This window comes from Drosophila teissieri, chromosome 3R (assembly GCF_016746235.2).
Source record: "Drosophila teissieri strain GT53w chromosome 3R, Prin_Dtei_1.1, whole genome shotgun sequence".
Classification (NCBI taxonomy): domain Eukaryota; kingdom Metazoa; phylum Arthropoda; class Insecta; order Diptera; family Drosophilidae; genus Drosophila; species Drosophila teissieri.
In genome coordinates, this window is record NC_053032.1 from 18139557 (window position 1) to 18159290 (window position 19734).

Genomic DNA, 19734 nt, shown 5'->3' on the forward strand with positions numbered 1-19734 from the left:
GCTTCCATCGCTTAACTCAGGCTGAAAATGCTGCCAAACTTTGTTGATCCAACTGAAGAACTCGACTCACTAAATCGAAACAAATTGGTCACATATATATGATTGCTTTATACATGTGTTTTGCTGTATATTACTGGTTACCCCATCCTAAGACTTCTTATTCGACGCTTCACTGTCTCCGCTTCCATTGCTCCTCTCTCTACTACTTTCATCCACTTCTCCCGAAAACTAAGTATAATCTTTGTATGAACCGTGAACTTAAGAACTTTGCTCTGCCCTCTTCCTTTGTTGTTGTTGTACTCGAACGAACTGAGGAAATGCTCAACTGAAAACTGGCTGGAAAAACTGCGGCGCCACGCCCCCTTCGCTGGGCTTATCAGCGGGGGGCGGGATCACCGTTTTGGCTTGTCTATTTCACTATTGGTAACTTAATCGGTAAATTGTTTCTGTGAAAGGCAACTGTTGCGCGTGGAGGCCGCAGCTTCGACCTTCGGGACATTTGGGATAAACGCGGCTTTGGGGGATTACAGGGTATGGGTTAAGGGTTAGAGGGTTTTTGGGGTACTTTCGCTAGCTGCGGCTCCCGCTCGGTTTGTTTGTCGTTTTGCTATATTTAGTTGTATATGCTATTGTAAAAAATATCATTATAAATACTTTTTTGTTTATCGGTTGCTTACGTTTACGGCTCTCGTTTCGTTACGGTTACGGTTAGGGTTACGGTTAGCTAACGGTTACCTTAACGCCTACTGTGGTTGCTGTTGCAGTTGCAGTTGCTGTTGCTGTGTTTGTAGCTATCGCTGTTCTTGGCTTTTGATTTGATCGGTAGCATCGCATCGGCTATGGCTATAGTCGATGTTGCCTGTCGATTGCTCTGTAAACTTATATATTATAAAATATCTGATCACATTTGTTTGCAGTCTCTGTATAAATATTGTTGTTTCATTTGTTCGCTTATCGCCTTCGTTTACATGGTTTACGTTTTTAATTACTTTACATATTGTACACATGCCACATGCCGTGGCACGCCTTTATCTTGACTAAATTATAGGATGGGCGATCGATCGAAACTTGGATCGATGGCCGAGAAGGAAAAACTTGAAACTGAAAATCGTTTATTTCGTTTACTTAGCTCTTTCGTTGGCTCGTTGGAATTGCGTTTTTCGTTTGCTCCTACAGTTGTTTTACATAAAATTTCGTGTAGAATTTCGACAAACGTCTGGGCCCTTTCCTGGTAACCTGCTTAATTAGTTTTAGTGTTTATCTTTCTGTGGTAGGGGGGGGGACTAATGCAACGGCTGCTTGCTTCTTGGTGGTGCCAATGGGTGCGATTTCGGTTTGGTTGTACTTCAGTTGACGACGGCTGGTGGCGCACCTTTAATCCTCGGGGGATTACAAAGGACGCCGAGTGGGAAATAATAATAATATTGCTGGGCTATTGTCTGGGGGCCGTGTTGGACCCCCGTCTCGAGTTGCGATTTGTCAATTTTCACCTGTTTATTGCTGCTGCATCTGCAAGTGCAGCTGTATCTGTAACTGTTTGCTTTATTGTGTGAGAGTAAACCAAAGGAGTTTTGCAGTTCGTTTCGCAGCGCGTTGCACGTCCCCCAGATATGCGATACACCTATGTATTTGTATATACTTTTGATTTGGTTTTTGGTTTTTGGTTTCTTGTTACCAGGAACGGTACCAGTTAAACGCACGCAAAGTTTTCTGGCCCATTTGGGCCTGCTCGTAAGAGAATTGTGAAACAAAGGGTTTTTATCACTTATTCTTGTTGTCTATGTGAGTCGTGATCTGAGTGTGGCTCCCGTTTGGCTGACTGACCCGTCGGCAGCTGAGATATATCCTGATCCCGGACTGGCCAAGCACGAGTTGCATAAAGTTTTGATTGTGGCTACTCCTCTGGTCTCTGGTCTCGGTTCCCTCGGGTTCAGCAGGCAGGCATCTTCTTCGGGGCTTCGTCTTGAAATATTTTCACTGGCAGCACGTGGACTGCACTTCTATTGGCAATTTCTTGTGTGGCATGCTTGGCTGCACCGGGGATCGGATATATAACACCTGGGATGGGATCGAAGGGGACACTCAGATACGCTCGATTGCTGATTCGTAAATGAAAACATAATTGTTGCTGTTGTCGTTAATTGCTAACTGAAAATCTCGGTGAACGAACTAAAAGTTTTGGCTTATTTGGCTAATTGGCTATTGCTGCGGTTGTTGTTGATTGATTTCGTTTGAGTATAAAAATATAAATCGTTTTATAAAAAGTTATTGGTTGCTGTTGCTTAATTGTTTATTTGTTTCTTTGTCTGCTTGTTGCATTGTATTGTACTATAAATTATCCCGGTTCGTGCGTGGCACGCTCGACTATTGCAAATGAAACTGTGGCATAAAATCTAAATCTGATTCTCCCGCTGATGCGCTCCTGTCAAAATTCAACTATAAACACTTATGGATTAGTTTTGGTATTGGTTTATATGTATATATATTTATATTTGTATTCGATCATGGGTAAATATTCAGTTATATTCAGTGTAAAATTTGAACTCAGGATGGCTTAAGGACTCAACAAAAAAGAAATATCTCTCTCCTATCGCTCCATATAGTATATATAGCGTATTTATCTTTGATATGTGTACGCAACCCAAAAAAAGTTGCTGCTGGAAGTGCTTTGTGCTGTTGTTTATACCAATCTTTATTTTTTATGTATTGTCGCTTCTAATTGGGCTTGTTGTTGTCTCCTTCATATTTCGATTTTTGTTTGGTTTTTTTTTGGTTTTTTGTCTTCTATGCTTTTTCGCTTTGTATATTTGAGTAAAAATATTTATTGTGGTTGTGGAAAACTGTGAGAGATTAACTTAAAAATATCACATACGAGTTGTGTATGTTTCCCTGGCTATTGTTGGCTGTTAAAACTTAATTGCAAATTCTCATCCTCCCTTGCTTCACTGTTATCGGTTACTAAGGTATTTGTTTATCGTTATCGTTGTTTTTATTCGGTTATCGTTTTTTTTAGGGGTTTATGCAACATTTTCTTTATATTTTTATACTTTTTCGTGTGCTTTTGATGTTGTTGTATATATGTATATATATCAATTCGAATTTGGAATTTCCATGGGCAATGTTCATTGCGGCCGAAAAGTTGGGTTTACGTCATAAGCCAAAAGTTTTAACCTCTTCTTCATAAACTTCAGAAATAAGGATGCGTAAATTGATTCCTGATTGATCAACTGAAAAATGTTAGTAATACTGGTTGCTGTTGCAATAATTGCAGGAATTTTGATTGTTTAACTAAGTCCATTGGTGCAGGCACACAGTGCATGCCGAAAGTATTCGCACTGTGTGCTGCTCTATTGCAGTTTGTTGTAAATAAAGATGTGGTTCATTCGGATGCACCACGGCTTAATCTTCATACACTCCTCTTCTACACTCGTCTGTCTGATTCTTCCTACGCCAAATAAGTGATAAAAATTTGACATCCAAACGGTTTTTGTTTGTTGTTCGGTGACTCGATTTTTGGCCAAAAGTTGTTGGGAATTTTGAGAATCGCGCTTGCTACTAAAAAAACGCAATTGTTTCCTTTTTTTTTTTGGAAATATTTCATCGTTAAAAAGTTTTTTCGTTTCATTTTTCATTTTCATGTATACCAAAACTGCAAATTTATGTGTATTTCGTTTTTCATCGTTCTTTCTGTCTTGTGATCAGATGTTTTCCAAACCAAGGATGTTTAACTAACTTATGGTTACTCTGAAGTTGAAGTTACGAATAGAGTTGCTTTGATTTATACCATGGAGTATGTACCCTACGTGTAAGTTTGACTGATTTGCTTTTCAGTGTTTTGTGCGTGTGTGGGCTTGCCAAAGGGGATCTGCTTGATATATATACCGATTTGGGTTTGGCACACCTTCTATCTCAATCCCCTACTCCCTCATTCTTCCATCTTTCTTCCCTCCTAACGGAAATCGCAATGCGAGCATTTTCAATGCGGTAAGGCTGTGAGTGAATATCGTCCTGGCCATGGCCAGAATGTCCTTTTCAGGGGCTCTGAGTGGGCTTGGGGTTTGCTTATGCTTAGACTGTAGTAATATTTTAATTACGTGTATGTAGTTGTATTTAAATGTCGCTATGTACAAATCTGATCAATTTCTGTTATCGGTTTTGTTTTTTTGTTTTTTTCATTCAGTAATCAGTAATCGGTATGCTTTGGGTAATTTTCTTTTGGTTTGCTTGGTATTCTGCGGTATTAATGCTTTTAAAATCTAGTTAAAATTGCATATGGCTGCGTCTGCTTTTATATTTGGTAATTGGTTTACGTGTAGTAGGTATATACTTATCTCGCCTTCCATCTCGATCTCGCTTCCCATCGTCTGCCTCGATCATTTGATCGATTTGTTTTCGTTATCGGTTTGCGTGCGGTGTTCATTAATGGTTTAAGTTTGGATTTGCTGTGCTGTGAACTCGATTTCGGTCTGCTGACCAACACTGGTCACTCGGGTCGCTGATTGGTTGCTTTGTCCGGAAATGTGCATTTCCGGTTCTCGTCTGGTTGGTTTCCTGCTGCTGCTGTACTTAATCTAAATGCTTATGCTAACTTAGTTCCCTGTGTAAACTGTACCTGGCGAACAGCGGCAGCAGCTTGGCCACAAAAACGAGGAAGGAACTTTGCTTTGGCCTATGGCTGATCTGTAGTTCATTTTGGAATTTTTCCAACACCGAAAGATTGATCTGGAGGAAATAAACTCGCTTTCCTAGTGGTTCTCGAAAGGGCGTTCCGAAGTTTGGTGGGCGTGGCTGAAGGCTGGCGCAACTGCTGTCCGCGTCCGCCAGGTGTCTCTTTCGCTTGGTTTGCGTCGCTCGAAGAAGATGAATTAGAATGAATTTAGCTTACCCTTCTCGCCTCTGCGCTCCACCGATTAGTTGAATTTGTTGTTTCGTGGCTGTGGGTTAGTGAGGTGTGTGATGGTGGTGTTGTTGTGCTTGCCAATCAGTTCCAATTTTGCGGTGACAAATGCCAAAAAGTCTGCTGACGGAGTTTGGTCGTTTGGTTGGTTTTTGGGGAGAGTTGAACCAAAAATGTGGGTAGTTTATAAGCGGCCAAAAGGTGGGGGTTAAATTTTGGTAAAGAAAAATCCAAGCGCCGTCATTTGTGTTTTCTGTTTTCTCAATTAATTTCGCTTTTATTAACCAATTATCGTTCGTGACGGACCCTTTGGTGGTCCGCCCCTTTGATTTGTTGACTTAAGTTTAAGTATGTATGTTTAGTATGTATGTTAGTATAAATGTATGAAATATGTATGTTGCATTAAATATACGCAAGTGTAAGTGTGCTCCTGTGTCATTTGTTGGTACGCAAGTATATCGGTTCATTCGCCTTCCTTGAGGTAAAGAAAGAAAGCGCTGACTAAAACTGATTCAAACTGAACTGAACAGAACAGAAAGGTTTGAGTGATTAATTTTTCGTAGTTTCTGCTTTTTGCTTCGTATTAGTGTTAACTCTCTGAATTTCGACGGTTTAGATACGGATGCTTCTCGCTATTTTCGAATTTTGCTTAAAGATAAAATTTCGCCTAAAGTTTTGTTAGCCAAACGTTTATTGTTAATACGCCTTAAATTGCCTAAATGGTTTTCGTCTCATAATTTCGCTCGTCTCGCAATTGTCATTTAACTATTTTTACATCAATCAATAATTTCGTATGGAGGCTTCTGCGCGAAGCCTCCATATTGGTTTTATCCGAAACAATAATGAAGTTAGTTCGATTTTTAGTTTGTTGTTAGTTACTTTTCTATCACAAAATCAGTTACAATTGTATTTAGATCAATTTCAATTTCAATGTCAATTTCATTTCCAAATTTCATTTCAAATTTCATTTTTAAATTTCAACTTCATTGCCAAAAGCCGCTTCCTTCGTAAATTTTGTAAAGGCATTAACAATCAACGCGTCACTCCTGGGGCCCCAAAATCGGGCTTGAATTTCGACTTCTGTCTGCGGTGAAGATGGGTGAAACTTAGGGGTAAGGTAACTCAACTTGGTAATGCGATAAACTTAAGCTTCGATTACTTCGATTAGCGAATGCCTCGGCCTGCCTCATCTGCTTTGTACGATTCCCTAAATACTAATTTCGCAAATGCATTTCTTATTTTTCAATTATCCAAACTTGAATTTCACTTTCAATTTCGTTTTCGTTTTGAAGAACCTCAGTTTCTTCTTCCACTCGATCTCGCTTCTCGGATTAGGAAACTCACCGTCTTAAACGCGACTAATTTTGTCATAGTGACGCCAAAGTGCAATCAAATTTAGCTCACATTCCCCATGGGAACTCTGGTTTAGCCTAAAAAACTCGCTTAGTTCGTTTCAATTTAGTTTTAGCTAAAATTCAACTATTGTTCAATAATTTCGTGATCATTGTTGTGGCCGAAAGGTTTGCTGTGGTGCGATCTCGTCTGCTCCTTGTGGCGGTGTTCCCATCCATCTAATCTAAACTCCCACCAGAGGGCGCTAGGGTGCGGGGCTGGCTAACTTAGTAACTGACTAACTGACTTAGTAACTGACAGACAGACTGACTGGCTGGCTGGCTGGCTGATGGAGCTCCTCGGAGCAATTGTTGGGCCGAAATGGTCGATTTCGCTGCGTTCGTTTCGTTCGAGGAATATGATTTAGTCTGTGCCAAATATTCAAATGTTGTGCATGCAGTTAATGATGTTGTTGCTGTTGTCGCTTTGCAGTTGCAATCGGTGATGAGTTATTGCAGCTGCAGGAACAACAGGGTTTGCCCGCCCCAGCCCCAAAAGTCGCCGGACGGAGAGCAGGCAAACATATCCCTCTAAACCCGCCCACTTTCCATGCTGTGTCTGCTGTGCTGATGAGTGAGAAGTGCATGATCGATCTCAGCCAGCCAGATATGGGGGCCATTAAGATATACATATATATTCTTAAAATGAGGAGTAAGAAAAAACCATATTTTTAATTGGTATTTTTGGTGTTTTGTGTATATTTTGTTTTGTTGCAACTCAAGGCCAAGTAAAGTAAATTAATTAAACTAAACGTTAACTTAACTAAACGTATAAATTATTTACATAAATAACAGACTAGTGTGTGTGTGTGTTTTGTTTGTGGTGTGTTTTTTGTGTGTTTGTCGATTATTCTATAAAATTAAGATGCGTGCTCAAATGTGGGGCACTAAAGGAAAAGAATTGATTAAAAATAAATCGTATTCAAGGGATTCATGTTAACAATTAACTTTGGTCGAAGGTTCGCATAACGTATTGTAAAAGATAAGATGGTAAATTTAACTACCCTAACGCCCGCTGTTCGTACAAATAACTCTGGCTCTCTCATTAAAAATCTAAATAGTTTTCGCAAATTTCTTAACTTTTTTTTTATAGTTTTTTGCTTTTAGTTTCGCTTAATAGACATCGAATATATGCTTAGCGCTTAAATGGGGGATATAGGGAAGTAGCAACCTTAGTGATCGGGTGACTTTTAAACTTTTAAGATTAATTCCCGATTTCCGGCCGTCGGAGCTGCGCCTGCTTTTGTAAAGCAGTGCGCAACTGGGCGGGGAAACTGCTTACCGGAAAGTCGGTCGGCCAAGCAGTGCGATAAAAACCATTTCCGTTTGGCCGAGCGATTTTCTCTCTCTCTCGCTTTCAAATGAACACACACTTTGTACCGATGCGAGCGTGTGTGTTTCTGTGTGTGTGTGTGTGTGCGTGGAATGCGTGTGGTTATTGTGTAGGTATTTCCTTGTGGAATGTGTGTCAACTTTCGGTAGATCATTAGACGGCTCAACTATTTGTTAAATATTCATACGTATACGTAATCTGCTGTAAATATTTTCAAAAAAATTTCAACTAACAAACCAACGGCGAGTACAGTTTACACTGCCTGTAAATTACGCTCGGTGTGTGGGTGTTCTCAGGTGTGTGGCTCAGGTTTTCTTTCAATTTGCACTATTTCACATTATTAGATTAAGACTTGCTGCTCTATGTTAAGTTTTGGTTTTGCTCAATTGGCCCACCGGACTTGCATATCCGTGGCCCACATGCTTCATGTTCTTGTCGCTCTTTTGCTGAGGTTCATGTGTGTTGTAATTGTATGTGTGTGTGTGTGTTTAGTTGTGTGGTTTTGGAAATTTTTGAAAAAATATTTTGCTCAATGTGTTTTCTAAACGCGTTTTCGACTCGTGTGCTTTTGCATATCTCTCAGCTATGTCTAAGTTTCTGCCCTGTGTGTGGATACTCGTGTTTATCCTCGATTTTATTGCTGGGTAGCTGGTAGCTGGTCATATCCAGTCGTGTTTCCTGCGCAGGTTTAGCCTTTTAGCTTTGGCCTGCGCCTCGCCTTCGGATGGCTGCTGCCGGGCCTGGAGTTGGTGGTGGTAGCGGTGCTGCAGGTGGTGGAGATGGAGGCCGGACTGATGGGCGGTGGCATTCCCAGTGGGTGCGGCAATGGCAGCGTCGGCAGCGCCAACTCCTCCACTTATTCCAGCTGCTCTAAAAAATTGGGCGACTTGAAGTACTCGGGCACGGGATCGTCCATGCGCGAGATGATCTTGTATATGGACTTCTTCCACGACTGCTCGGTGTCTTTGCCACCCTGTATTGCACGGAAGAACTCCCGCAGAGTCGATTCGACCACGAAGCGGAAATTCTGGGGTACCTGTGGACCGAGTTTCTCGATTAGCGACTGACTCCGCAAGGGGTTTCACTGGTTTCATCTGGTTAGTGGTTCTAACGCTCGCATCCACACACACTTTAGTTATTCATTTTGAATTCTTTTTTGATTTTTTTTTTTTTTTTATTGGAAATTGGGAGTGTGTGTGCATGTAGAGTCGGGGTTCTGGGGGTTTGTGGTTAGTGGTTAGTGTTAATGTTAGTGGGCTAGTGTTAGGTTTAGTGGGTGTGGGTGTGGTTATTGGCATACCTCAATGTGGTTATTGCGATTGTAGTGCAAATTGAGCACGCGATACAATTCACTATCTCCAGCAATCAACAGATCATCGGGTGTCTTGATGCCTTCGGTGACAGCTTGTCGTGCATATTTCTCCATTTGTATGTAGTAGAATTCTCTGCAGATGCGTAGATGAGGAATGTTTGGTTTGGTCAGTATTCTGTTTGGTTTTTTTTTTTGTTTTTTATTCTATTCTATTTTTATATTGTTCAGTTCAGCATTCAAATTTACAAAATCGCAACGCAAATGAAAGAATAATCAAGGTTCGAACCAAGGCGAGAGGTGGGTAAAACAAAGGGGGAAAGTCGTAAAGTGGTAAACCAAATTCAAAGGAAATCGCTAATGCTTCGCTCTCTCTCTCTCTCTCTCACACACCCACTCGCTCAGTCACGCTATCTCGCTCACTCTGTGCCTAGGGGTCCCTTAATGCATTATATTGGATAGCTGTTTGAGTATGACATTATTAATAATTCGCTGCATACTCTTAGGCGCGTCGTGTATGTGTCGGTGTGGGTGTCTGTGTGGGTGTGGCTATGTGTGGGTGTGTAAAGAATTTTTAATAAATCTCAAATGTGCAGCAGCAGCTCGTGGTGGTGCAATAACAATTGCAAGTCGGGGCGGCATCTTCTAGCTGCGGTTTATTCCTTCTTTCCTATTTTTTATGCCACAACTGCCTTGGGGGTTGGGGATTTAATTAGCAAGTGCAGCGCGCTGCTGCCACTGCTGCCGCTGCTGCTGCGTCGCCTTGTTTAGTCAAGTGATTTGTGTGTGAGCTGCCATTCGCAGGGGGATATGGCGAGGATGTGGCAGGGGGATAGCACTGGGGGTATATGCCTTACTTGGCAACTGTAAGTGATTGCTTGTCTTCCGGCCTGACTGCCTCTGCTGCTCCTCCTCCTTCACCCCCTGATTCTCCTCTCTGCTCACCGATCCTGCATTGTCTGCCGCGCACTAATTGTTGTCTTTTTGCCGGGAATCCTTTGGAGTCCCCCAACCACTCGCCCCCGCCCCCGCATCGACCCCCTCTGACAACGCTCCGATAATCGCGCTAATTTCAAGATTTCCCAGTAGCAGCGCCAAATGCATTTCTCATGTTGTGCCACGGCGCTCGTGTTGATTTTCCAAACAATAAGCGCAGAATGCGCAAATAGAAAATCTTTTCCTTCTGGCCCCCCAGCCCATTGGCGCGCCCCCCTTGCGGCTCCCCGGAGGCGCTGGCACTTGAAGAGGAGAGGGGTGCTGGGATCGGGTGGGTGGTTTTGGGATGGCTTCTGGATGGATAATGAGGCTGATGGCTTGGCCTGGCCTGGCGTGGCGTGGCGTGGCGTGGCCGAAAGAAAGGAATCGCTGTGTGACAGTTTTGTGTGACAGTTCATTGTGCCGTGCCGGGTGTCCATAGTTATTAGGGATTGTCGGGATCTCAACCCCGCCCCGTTTTGGTTGGGCTCGGTTTGGTTTGAATTGCAATTAGCTTTGTGGCTGGCGTGAAAAGGAGCTTGAGGCGATCCTTATGCAAGCAACCACATGTGGCAGGAAAAGGAAGCTTGGCTTGGCGTTTTCAAATGCGCCACTTAATTTAGATAATAAGCCGTGCAAGTGGAACTGCAGATGTGCAGATGCAATGCAGATGGCGTTGGGGCTCGACGGAAGTGCTAATTAGTTTGCATATAATATTTCGTAGCCTATTTATTTGGGCCCTCACCCACCCACACACACACACACGCACGAAGAGAGAGTGAGGCGAGAGGCAGAAGGAGAGGGAATGGAAGAGGGAGAACCACTAAAACACTTGTTGAAAGGCAGGCAGGCGTTGCTTTGTCAAGTGCATTCATCTCTCACCCACGCCGCACCCCCCTGGCTCACTCTCACTTCGCTTGACTGTGTGTGTGTGCGTGCCAGTTTGTGTGTGCTTTCTGTGTGTGTGTGTGTGGGTTTTTTGTTCGTGTGTGCGTGTGTCTCCTTCTTCGCTGCACCTTCTTCTTCTTCACTTCCTCCGCAATAAATCACGTATCACGGATTACGGTTACGAATACGAACGAGTAGAATGTTATTAATAAGCTCACACATACTCACCCACACATATGCAGACATCTCTACCTCATACATTAATGAAGTAATTGGCAACACTTTTGCATTGTATCTATATATAAGCATCTGTACAAGTCATATACGTCTATATACATATACAGAATGGAGCGTGTATCGTATCTGAGTGTCTGAATGTGGTATGTGGCATGTGTGAGTGTGTGTATTTATATAATTGTAACTGCTGCTCTTGTTGTTGTTGCTGTTGTACTTGTTGTTGTTGTTGTCAGCAAGATCTTTTCACTCGTCGAAGGTGGAGGGCGGTGGGAAAAAGCTGGGGAGCTGCTCTAAGCGCCAAAAGGACACTTAACCTCAAAAAAAACGGAAAGCGGCTCGATGAGAAACAAAACACAGAAAAAGAACAGCGGGAGATGTGCGAGTATGTGAGCGTACGTGTGTGTGTGTGTGTGTGTGTGTGGGCGTATCCTTGAGCGCCTTTTGCCAGTAGGGCCCTGGCCATTGTGCACGAGACTCTCAAGTAGCTGCCGCCATTGAAAGCGGCCAAAGAAACTCACTGAATGTATCCTGGCAAACAAACTAATTAGCCCGCCAGGAGTCTGAGTGTCCGTGGGGCTGTGGTTGCATATGTATGTGGGTGTGTGTGTGAATGCATGTCCTTTGCCGCTTTCTTTTCATTATTTGCATTTTGGCGAGCACAAAAAGAAGTTACTGCAGCTAATGCAATTATATAAGTGGCCTGCTTGAGGACCTCGAACAAAAGGCACTTTTGTTAATTAGCCAACACACACACACACACACACAGCATACACATGCATAGATGTGGCAGAGGGGTCGGAGTATTTGGTGTGTGTGCGTGGGTGGGGCCCACTTAAGTAGGCAACACTTTTTAATATGCCAGCGCCACAAGTTTCTTGGCCTCGCTCTCCGCTATTTTCACACTTGGCTCCTCAGCTCGAGTGGCAGCTCATCATCGTGGCGCTCATCCTCCGGACTCTGCAGCTCATATGCACCGGCATCCTAAACGGGGGACCTAACCCCTTGCATTTTTCTTAAGTGGCCACTTTAGGCAACATGTTATTAGAGCACTCAGCCCCAGTGTCTGTGTGTGTGGTGCTGTGTGTTCGCAAAAGTGTCTGTGAGTGTGGGAAACTCATAATATTAACTAGTGGCTAAGAGAGAGCAGAAAGCGGTTACAAGTATTCATTTCCTAGGTTAATTTAGGGGGCAAACGATTAGGAGGGAAAGCATTTCCCCGAGAACAAAGAAAACTAAAATCAAACTAGGCAACTCAGCATGAGAAAGGAACGCAAAGAAAACCGTTACATTCCAACTACCCCTACGGTCCAAAAAAAAAAGAAGGAAAATAAACAATCGAGTAGCAGTTAGGAAATCAAAAAATATTCCCACCCATTTTAACCTCTCGCCGAAGAAGTCGCCGAAGTCGAAGGCAAAGGCAAAGACAAGATGCCAACTCCCCGATTCCCATGCAAAGTAGGGTTAGGGTAGGCACACATCGCAGGGGTAGCAACCCCCATAAGAAGTAAGAAATGCCCGACCACGAGAATTGCGAACAAACCCCGAGCGTGCCGGGTCTTGATTTGTTGTCTTTTGTGTGCAGTTCGCTTGTGCGCGCAGGTAGGGGAATTTCTTAGGGTGTCTTGCGGACAATTCCTTAAGACGTTGCGCATGTCTTAGACAAATCGGGGACGGGCAGCTGCTAAGCCGGCGACGAAAGAGGGTTGCAAGTTACAAATCCAGGTGAGACCTTGTGCCACGCTCTGTGTTCGGTTTTCTGTTTTCATTTTTTCCGTTTTCCGTTTTTCTTCGGGGCGGACAGATGCGACCCGGATTTGGCGCGCAAATCACGGCGACTGCATGCGGGCCTACCTCACTTCACGTTGGCTCTGTTCCATTGAGAACAGCCCACTCCTTTCACGGAATAGCCGAATATCCGAATATCCGAATTACCCACACCACGGACTATCTGGCAGCTGTCGTTTTTCCGTAGTCGTCGGCTCTTTCTGCTCTTTTTGGCAACTTCTTGCGCAATTTGACGGACTGACAGTTGGAGGCGCGGAATGACAGCCGAATGGTGTTGCATGTCCTGCGACTACTTCTTGAGTGCAAGTCGAGGGTTTCGACAGGTGGCAGTCTCGAATTTGGGCAATCAATTTGCCCTGCCTAACTCCCAGAAAACTTAAAAGACCAAAAACTCAAGCGACGTAACGAAATCATAAATATGAATGCTGCTGAATGGTTAATACATATTGACTTAGCTTTAGCTCTAGCTGTAAAATTGTTAATTGCACAACTTACCGGAAGTTTGAGAACCATTTCACCAATTGTGCTGTGTTGTTCTTGTTGAACTTGATGTCCGGGAAGTACATCTTGAGCACCGCGGAGCTGGGATAGCGCACCCAGAAGAACATCAGCTTGGCCTTGCGCAGGTGCATCGGTGTCAATGTAGAAGAGTGCAAAGGAGTCAAGGATTCGCAATGTCTGGTGGCGTTACAGATATAGGGTATATGAATGAGATATGTGTGTCGGATGGTCGATTGTCTTTCCAAATTTCCATGTTCGTGTGTGGCAGAGCCGCACACAGAGAGAGAGATGTAGATATATGTAGATATTCGATTGGATTGGCAATGTCTAACGTGGCTGCACTTTCGAGTGCCAATAATGAATGTCTAAGGGTGCCACCGCACAAGCCCCCGCTTTCTCCTCCTTCAGCCCACTGATTGAAAAAGCTGAGCTCGCCTGTGAATCAGAATCGGAATCGCAATCGGAAGGGGATTGAGATTGGGATTGAGAATGGGCATGGGTTTGGGTGTGGGAATGGGAATGGGGGCTAGTAAGAGGCCAACGAGTGCAGCTCTTTCGATTGGCTGCTCGTCATTGATTTTTTCCATTTCTGTGGCTGTTGCGAAATGCAACTCAAGCCAGGCCAAGTCGATGATGATGATGACTTGAGGGTCTTTGGGGGCTTAAGTGTGCGGCGGGGCAATAAATAAGGTTTTGATTACATTTTATAAAAGAATTTAGTTGGGAAATAAATAAACTGAAGAAGACACTTGATTGGTTTCGTTTTGTAAGCGAGGTCCGGGGTCGGGTTAAGTACCTACTACTACTACTACTTTTCTTTACCCCTCTCTATCACTCTCTATCACTCTCTCTCTCTCTCTCTGTTCGCTGTCTGCTGCACACGGTGGACTAGGTGGAAACTCACTTGGCCATCAGCGACTCCTGTTGTTCTGTGTTAAGTTGCATTTGCTTGTAAAAGGATATAGTAGGAGCCATGCCATCGAACTGCATGTCGGCCGAGTTGCACTCGGACTGGCGATCCTGGGCGTCCATGACGGCCCGCAGGCAGGTCTTGTAGTCCGGCGATCCGCCGTGGTGGGCGGCGGCCAGCAGGGCGGGATGGAGCATCGACGGCGGGTGGGGCAGCGGCGGCGAGTCGCGCGAGTCCATCAGAGCGCCCAAGCTGCCCGGCGGACTCGAGGACAGCTGCATGGACTGGTGGTGCGGGTGGTGCTGCTGGTGGTGCTGATGGAGCTGGGCCGCCGTTGGCTGGCCAGCGGCTGCGTGCGGATTGAAGAACGGCGAGTACGGCGAGAAGACCTTGGACTCGTGCAGCGAGGGATTTGGTATGGCCACGGAGGTGGGCAAGGACACGGGCATCATGGGTGGTGGTGGTGGCGGCGGTTGCGGGTGGTATGCGGCTCCTCCGCTGCTCCTTGTCGGACTTTGGGCGGGCGTGGCATTGCTGTTGCCGCCATTCGACGCCTGTTGCTGCTGCTGTTGCTGTTGTTGCTGCTGCTGTTGCTGTTGCTGCTGCTGCTGTTGCTGCTGCTGCGGGGTAGACGGCAGGCCTCCGGTGGGCGGCACCACGCCATCCTGGGCAAGGATGCGGCTGACGGTGCGCGGCGTGATGCGCGTGTCGGTCACCTTGTGGCGCTTCTTCTTGGGTGTCACCACCAGGCTGAGGGCCTCGTTCTGCTCCAGCTGCTGCTGCGTCTGCTGCGAGCTCTGCTGCTGCTGCTGGGCGGACTGTTGCTGCTGGGCGGTCTGTTGCTGCTGCTGCTGATCGGGCGGCAGGCAGAAGGGTCCGGTCATCGAGTTGTAGAGCGCGGCGGCGGCCACCGGATTCATGCCCTGTGGCGTTTTGGGCGCCTGGAACATGGCAGCCGCTGTGGGCGAAGGACGAATGTGAGGTGGCGGTATATTAAGGGTACTTAAGCTACTGTTAGTGGGGTTCGCTGGCCCGCTGTTGGGGTTAGTATTCGCGCCGGGATCCCCCGACTGTTGCTGCTGCTGCTGCTGGGCGGACATTGCTGCTGCTGCGGCGGCATGGTGCATCTGCAGACCCATGGCAGCGGCTGCAGCAGCGGCGGGCGATGCGAAGGATAACTGACTGCCATTTAGGCGGGGGGCGGAGATCAACTGTTGGCAGTTGGGCGGCAGCAATGGATGCGACTGCTGCTGTTGCTGCTGCTGCATGTGCTGCTGCTGCGCCACACTCTGCTGCTGCACCACATTCTGTTGCTGCTGCTGCGAGCCCTGATGCTGCTGCTGCTGCTGCTGTGCATTCTGCTGCTGTTGCTGCTGCGCACTCGCCCCGCTCGCGGGCGTTTGGGAGGGCATTTGACTATTAGCTAGGAGTAGTGAACCATTATTACCTGATTGTGTTGCGGGCGTGGGTCCGTTCTGGGGCCTGTCCGCCACCTTGGTGCGCGGCGATTTCCGGTCGAGGATCTGCGAAGCCAGCAGCAGGTCCTTGTTCAGCTGCTCGGCAGCCGCGGTCACGGAGTCCGCCTGCTTGCTGAACAGCCGCCGTTGGTGGACGAAGCGCGTCACAATGGTGTCCACCAGGGCGGACAGCGAGGTGGTGATCTCGGACTTGAGCACATCGGCCAGTCCCTCCAGGTCCGTGCCCGACATGCGCATCATTGAGCTGTTGTTGCTGGCGCGCAGCATTTGGAACTTTTCCGACAGCTCGGACTTGAGGGCCGTGTGGGCAGCAGCCCCGCCCATTCGTGTGGGGAGGCGGGCGGGCGCCGGGTGGTGCATCTGCGGCCTGGGGGCGGCAGTGGCCACATGTTGCTGCTCCATCTGCTGCTGCTGCAGCTGTTGCAGGTGCTGCTGCTGGCGCTGGATCTGCTGTTGCTGCTCCTCCTTGCGGCGCTGCTGCTCCTGTTGCTCCTGCTCGAAGCGTCGCTGTTGCTCCTGCTGCTGTTGCTGCTGCTGCTGTTGTTGCTGTTGCTGCTGCTGTTGCTGCTGCTCGGCGGCTTCCTTGGCCATGCGCGCCTCCTGCTCGAAGAAGAACTGCTGGTACATGGCGGCCGCGTGCGACATGTCGCCCATGTGCTGCAGCAGTGGAGGGAATCCTTGGGGCAGGGCGGGATGAGCCACGCCCACCAGCGGATTGTGCAGCTTGCCGGACATCATCTTGCTCATCATCTGGGACAGCATGTTGGCGCCCGAGTCGCTGCTCTCGCCCAGCGATGTCTTGGGCTTCAGGGGCGATGGTGAGGGCGAGCTGGAACCGGGTCGTTCCTGTCCAGTTTCCTCCTTGTGGTTGGGACTGGCGTCACCATCGCCGGTCAAAGTGGGCGAGGGCGACAGCTCGATGTGATCGCTGCTGCCATTGTCCGGCTCTTGTTCTTGTTCCACATCCTGGTCCTGGTCAAGTTCCTGGCACTCGGATTCCTGCTCCATGCGCGAGCACAGCTGCACATATTTCTGCTGCATCTCCGCGAGCTGCTCCTGCATGGATCGCAACTGGGACTTGAGGGCATTCTTCTCCACACGCTTCTGTTGGATCTGCGGGGACTCCAGCTCATTGGACTCACTATCGTCCTGGTCGAGCATCATGCTCTGTAAGTTTAGGCCGAAGTTCAGACCAGCTGCGGCGGCCACATAGCGCTCCATGGCGTGTTGCTGGGGCTGGTAGAGCTTGCGCTTCTTGCAGCCATTTACCTGCAGTTGTCCTGCTTGCACTAATCCGGAGGATGGACTGCATCGCATTCCCGATACAATGTTCTCGACGCGAGCGCGCTTCAAGTCCATGCCGGGTTTCTTGAGACATCCGCTGCCGGATGTTTTCTGCTCCACGCAGTCATCGTCGTCGTCCTCGTCCAGGACATCGTCCTTGTCCAGCAGCATCATGTCCGAGTGACTGGGCGAGGCGAGGCTCTCCATATCGGAGCCGCGCGAGTGCAGGCCCAGGAGCTCCACCTCGTCCAGCATATCGTCCACGGACTCCTTCTTGGTGGGCAGCTGTGGCTCCTCCGGAGCCCTGCTCTCGGATCTCTGGCCATTGGGCGCGGCATCTTCCTCGTCCTGAGCCTCGTCCTGCGCCCCGTGGCTGTCCAGGGAGTCGGAGGACTTGCGTCGCAGACTGCCATCGCTGGCCATGCTGCTGTGGCTGCCACTGCCACTCCCACTCCGGCTGCTGTGGCTGCTGCCGTGCGGCGATTGCTGGGGCTGCGGAGCCGTTTGGGGCTCACTCTTGATCTTGATGTCGGCCATTTCCGAGTCGTCGATCAGATTGATGCTCTCCATGGTGTTGTTGTTATTGTTGTTGGCGGTGGCAGCAATGTTGTTGTTATTATTGTTGTTGAGCTTGGAGTGCAGCTGCTCCTTCTCCTGCAGCTGCTGTTGCTGCTGCTGCTGCTGCATGGCGGTGCGCAGCTCCTGATCCAGCTGCATCAGCTCCTTCTTGCCCTGCAGTATATTGCGCAGCATGTGATGCGCCACCAGGTCGTGTTGCAACTGCGACTGGTGCTGCTCCCCACTGCTGGCTCCGCCGTTCAGCGAGCTGACCGATGCCGCTCGTGGCGGCGAGCCACCAGCAACATCGGCCGCTGCCGCCTCCAAGGAGCGATCACTGCAGGCCGATACCCGGCGACTACCCTTGGGCGAGACACCCTGGTGCGAGTGACTGGAACTGTGTGCCGATCCCGGCGAGATCGATGCGTTTGTGCCATTGCTCATGGGCGTGCTGCTGTTCGCGGGAGCAATGCTGTTGTTGTTGTGCTGCTGCTGCTGCTGCAGCAACTTGGACGTGGAATTGAGGCTGCCGATGAGCAGCTCGGCACTGGTGGCCGTCTCCATGGCGGCGGCCAGCATGGCGTTGTCCAAACTCTGGGGCAGGCCACTCGTTGCGTCCTGGGCCTGCTTCATCTGGCGGCCGAACAGCTCGTTCAGCATCTTGGCCGAGGAGCCACCAAACAGGTTGCCAAAGGCGGCCGTCAACAAGGACGATGCCGAACTGGCGCCCGAAACTGGTGAATTGCTCGTGGGCGAGTGGGTGGCAATAGTAGCCGGTGTGTTTGTATTGTTTATATTATTATTGTTGTTGCTACTACTGTTGTTGGCCGTGCTGACCGATTGTGGTTGGAACAGGGCTCCTCCACCAGCGGCACCCGCAGCAGCCGCGGCAGCGCTACTCATGAAGCCAGCAGCGGTTGCCGTTGCTCCGCCGTTGCTGTTGCTGCTGTTGTTACTGTTGTTGCTGTTGTTGCTACTGTTGCTATTGCTATTGCAGTTGCTATTGCTGCTCGCTGGCTGATTGTTAATGTCTTTGCTCAAGGATCTTTGGCGCGAACGACGATTCACTTTACTGTTCGCGTTTCCGTTTCCGCTACCGTTTGAATTCACGTTCACGTTCGAGTTCGAATTCGAGTTTGAGTTTGAGTGCAAGTGCCAGTGCGAGTTAACGTTCGTGTTCTTGCCTGTCGCCTGTGCTGCTGCTGTTGGTTTTTTAGCCGCGCACGTTGTTGTCTTGCCGACGGCCGTTGACTGACTGATTTGCCGACTACTGCGAGCGCTGCGATGACTGCGACTGCTGCCGCCACTGCGATTACAATGGTTCGCCGTCGTCGCCGTCGTCGTCGTCGTGGCCGCTGCCTTATGGTTGTTGCTGCTGGCGTTGCTGTTGCTGCTGCTGTTGCTGGCGCTGCTGCTGCTGCTGCTGGCGTTGCCTTCGCAGCCTTCGAGCACAACCACGACGTCGTCGTCGGAATCGTCGGACTCGGCTTCCTCTTCGTTCGCTTTCTCCTTCGCCTTCTCTCGCTCTTGCTCCTTGTCTGCGTCTGTGTTGGTGTGGCCGCTGTTGCTGTTGCTGTAACTGTGACTGTGGCTGCCTGTATTTGTATTTGTATTAGTCTTGGCGCTCTCGCCGCAATTCGCCGCGCTGCCGTCGCCGTTGACTTGTAAGGGTATTGGTGACGTGTGACCGTTGCTGCTCGGCGGTGGTTGCTGATGGTGCTGCTGTTGCTGTTGCTGTTGCTGTTGTAACTGTTGTAACTGTGGCTGATGTTGCTGCTTGGTGGAAGTTGTCTCCGGCTCGGTTGCCTTCAGCAGCACGTTGTTCTCATCGCTGTACAAACCAAAACAGTCCGCCTCGTACTCCTCTGATGACATCATAAGATGATGCCCACCAGCAGCAGCAGCTCTCTCGCCTCGCGCTTCTCAGCTCTCCCTGCTTTCGCTGCCTTCGCTGCCCTCGCTGCCTGCTTTCCCCTCAGCAACCCTGTGGCACCCTCTCCGCTTCCTCGGATTGGCTGGTGGGTTTTTGCTCTGGCTGCGCTTCCCCTTCGTTCCGGCAAAGAGAGCGCGAGTTCGCCGCGGCGTATGCGTGATTTCGAGCTTAAGGTTCTGGCTGCGGCTTTTCCTTGGGCCTAGTATTTCTAAGCCAAAAGGTATCCTGGTTCCGATCCGAGTGTGAGTACTAGTC

General features: G+C 48.3%; 1 protein-coding gene across 2 annotated transcripts; it reads right to left on the bottom strand.

Annotated features, from left to right (window-relative positions):
* Window positions 1-6120: 6120 nt before the first annotated feature.
* LOC122619383 (homeobox protein prospero) lies at window positions 6121-19424 on the bottom strand. Of its 2 annotated transcripts, XM_043796287.1 has the most exons (5): window positions 15674-19424; window positions 14280-15184; window positions 13311-13465; window positions 8922-9066; window positions 6121-8657 (listed from the first exon to the last, which is right to left on the bottom strand). In XM_043796287.1, the coding sequence occupies exons 1-5, from the start codon at window positions 19422-19424 to the stop codon at window positions 8478-8480; spliced, it is 5136 nt and encodes a 1711-aa protein (XP_043652222.1). In that variant the 3' UTR covers window positions 6121-8477. The 2 variants fall into 2 exon arrangements, with proteins under 2 accessions (XP_043652222.1, XP_043652221.1); XM_043796286.1 differs by having other exon boundaries at window positions 14280-19424.
* Window positions 19425-19734: the final 310 nt, after the last annotated feature.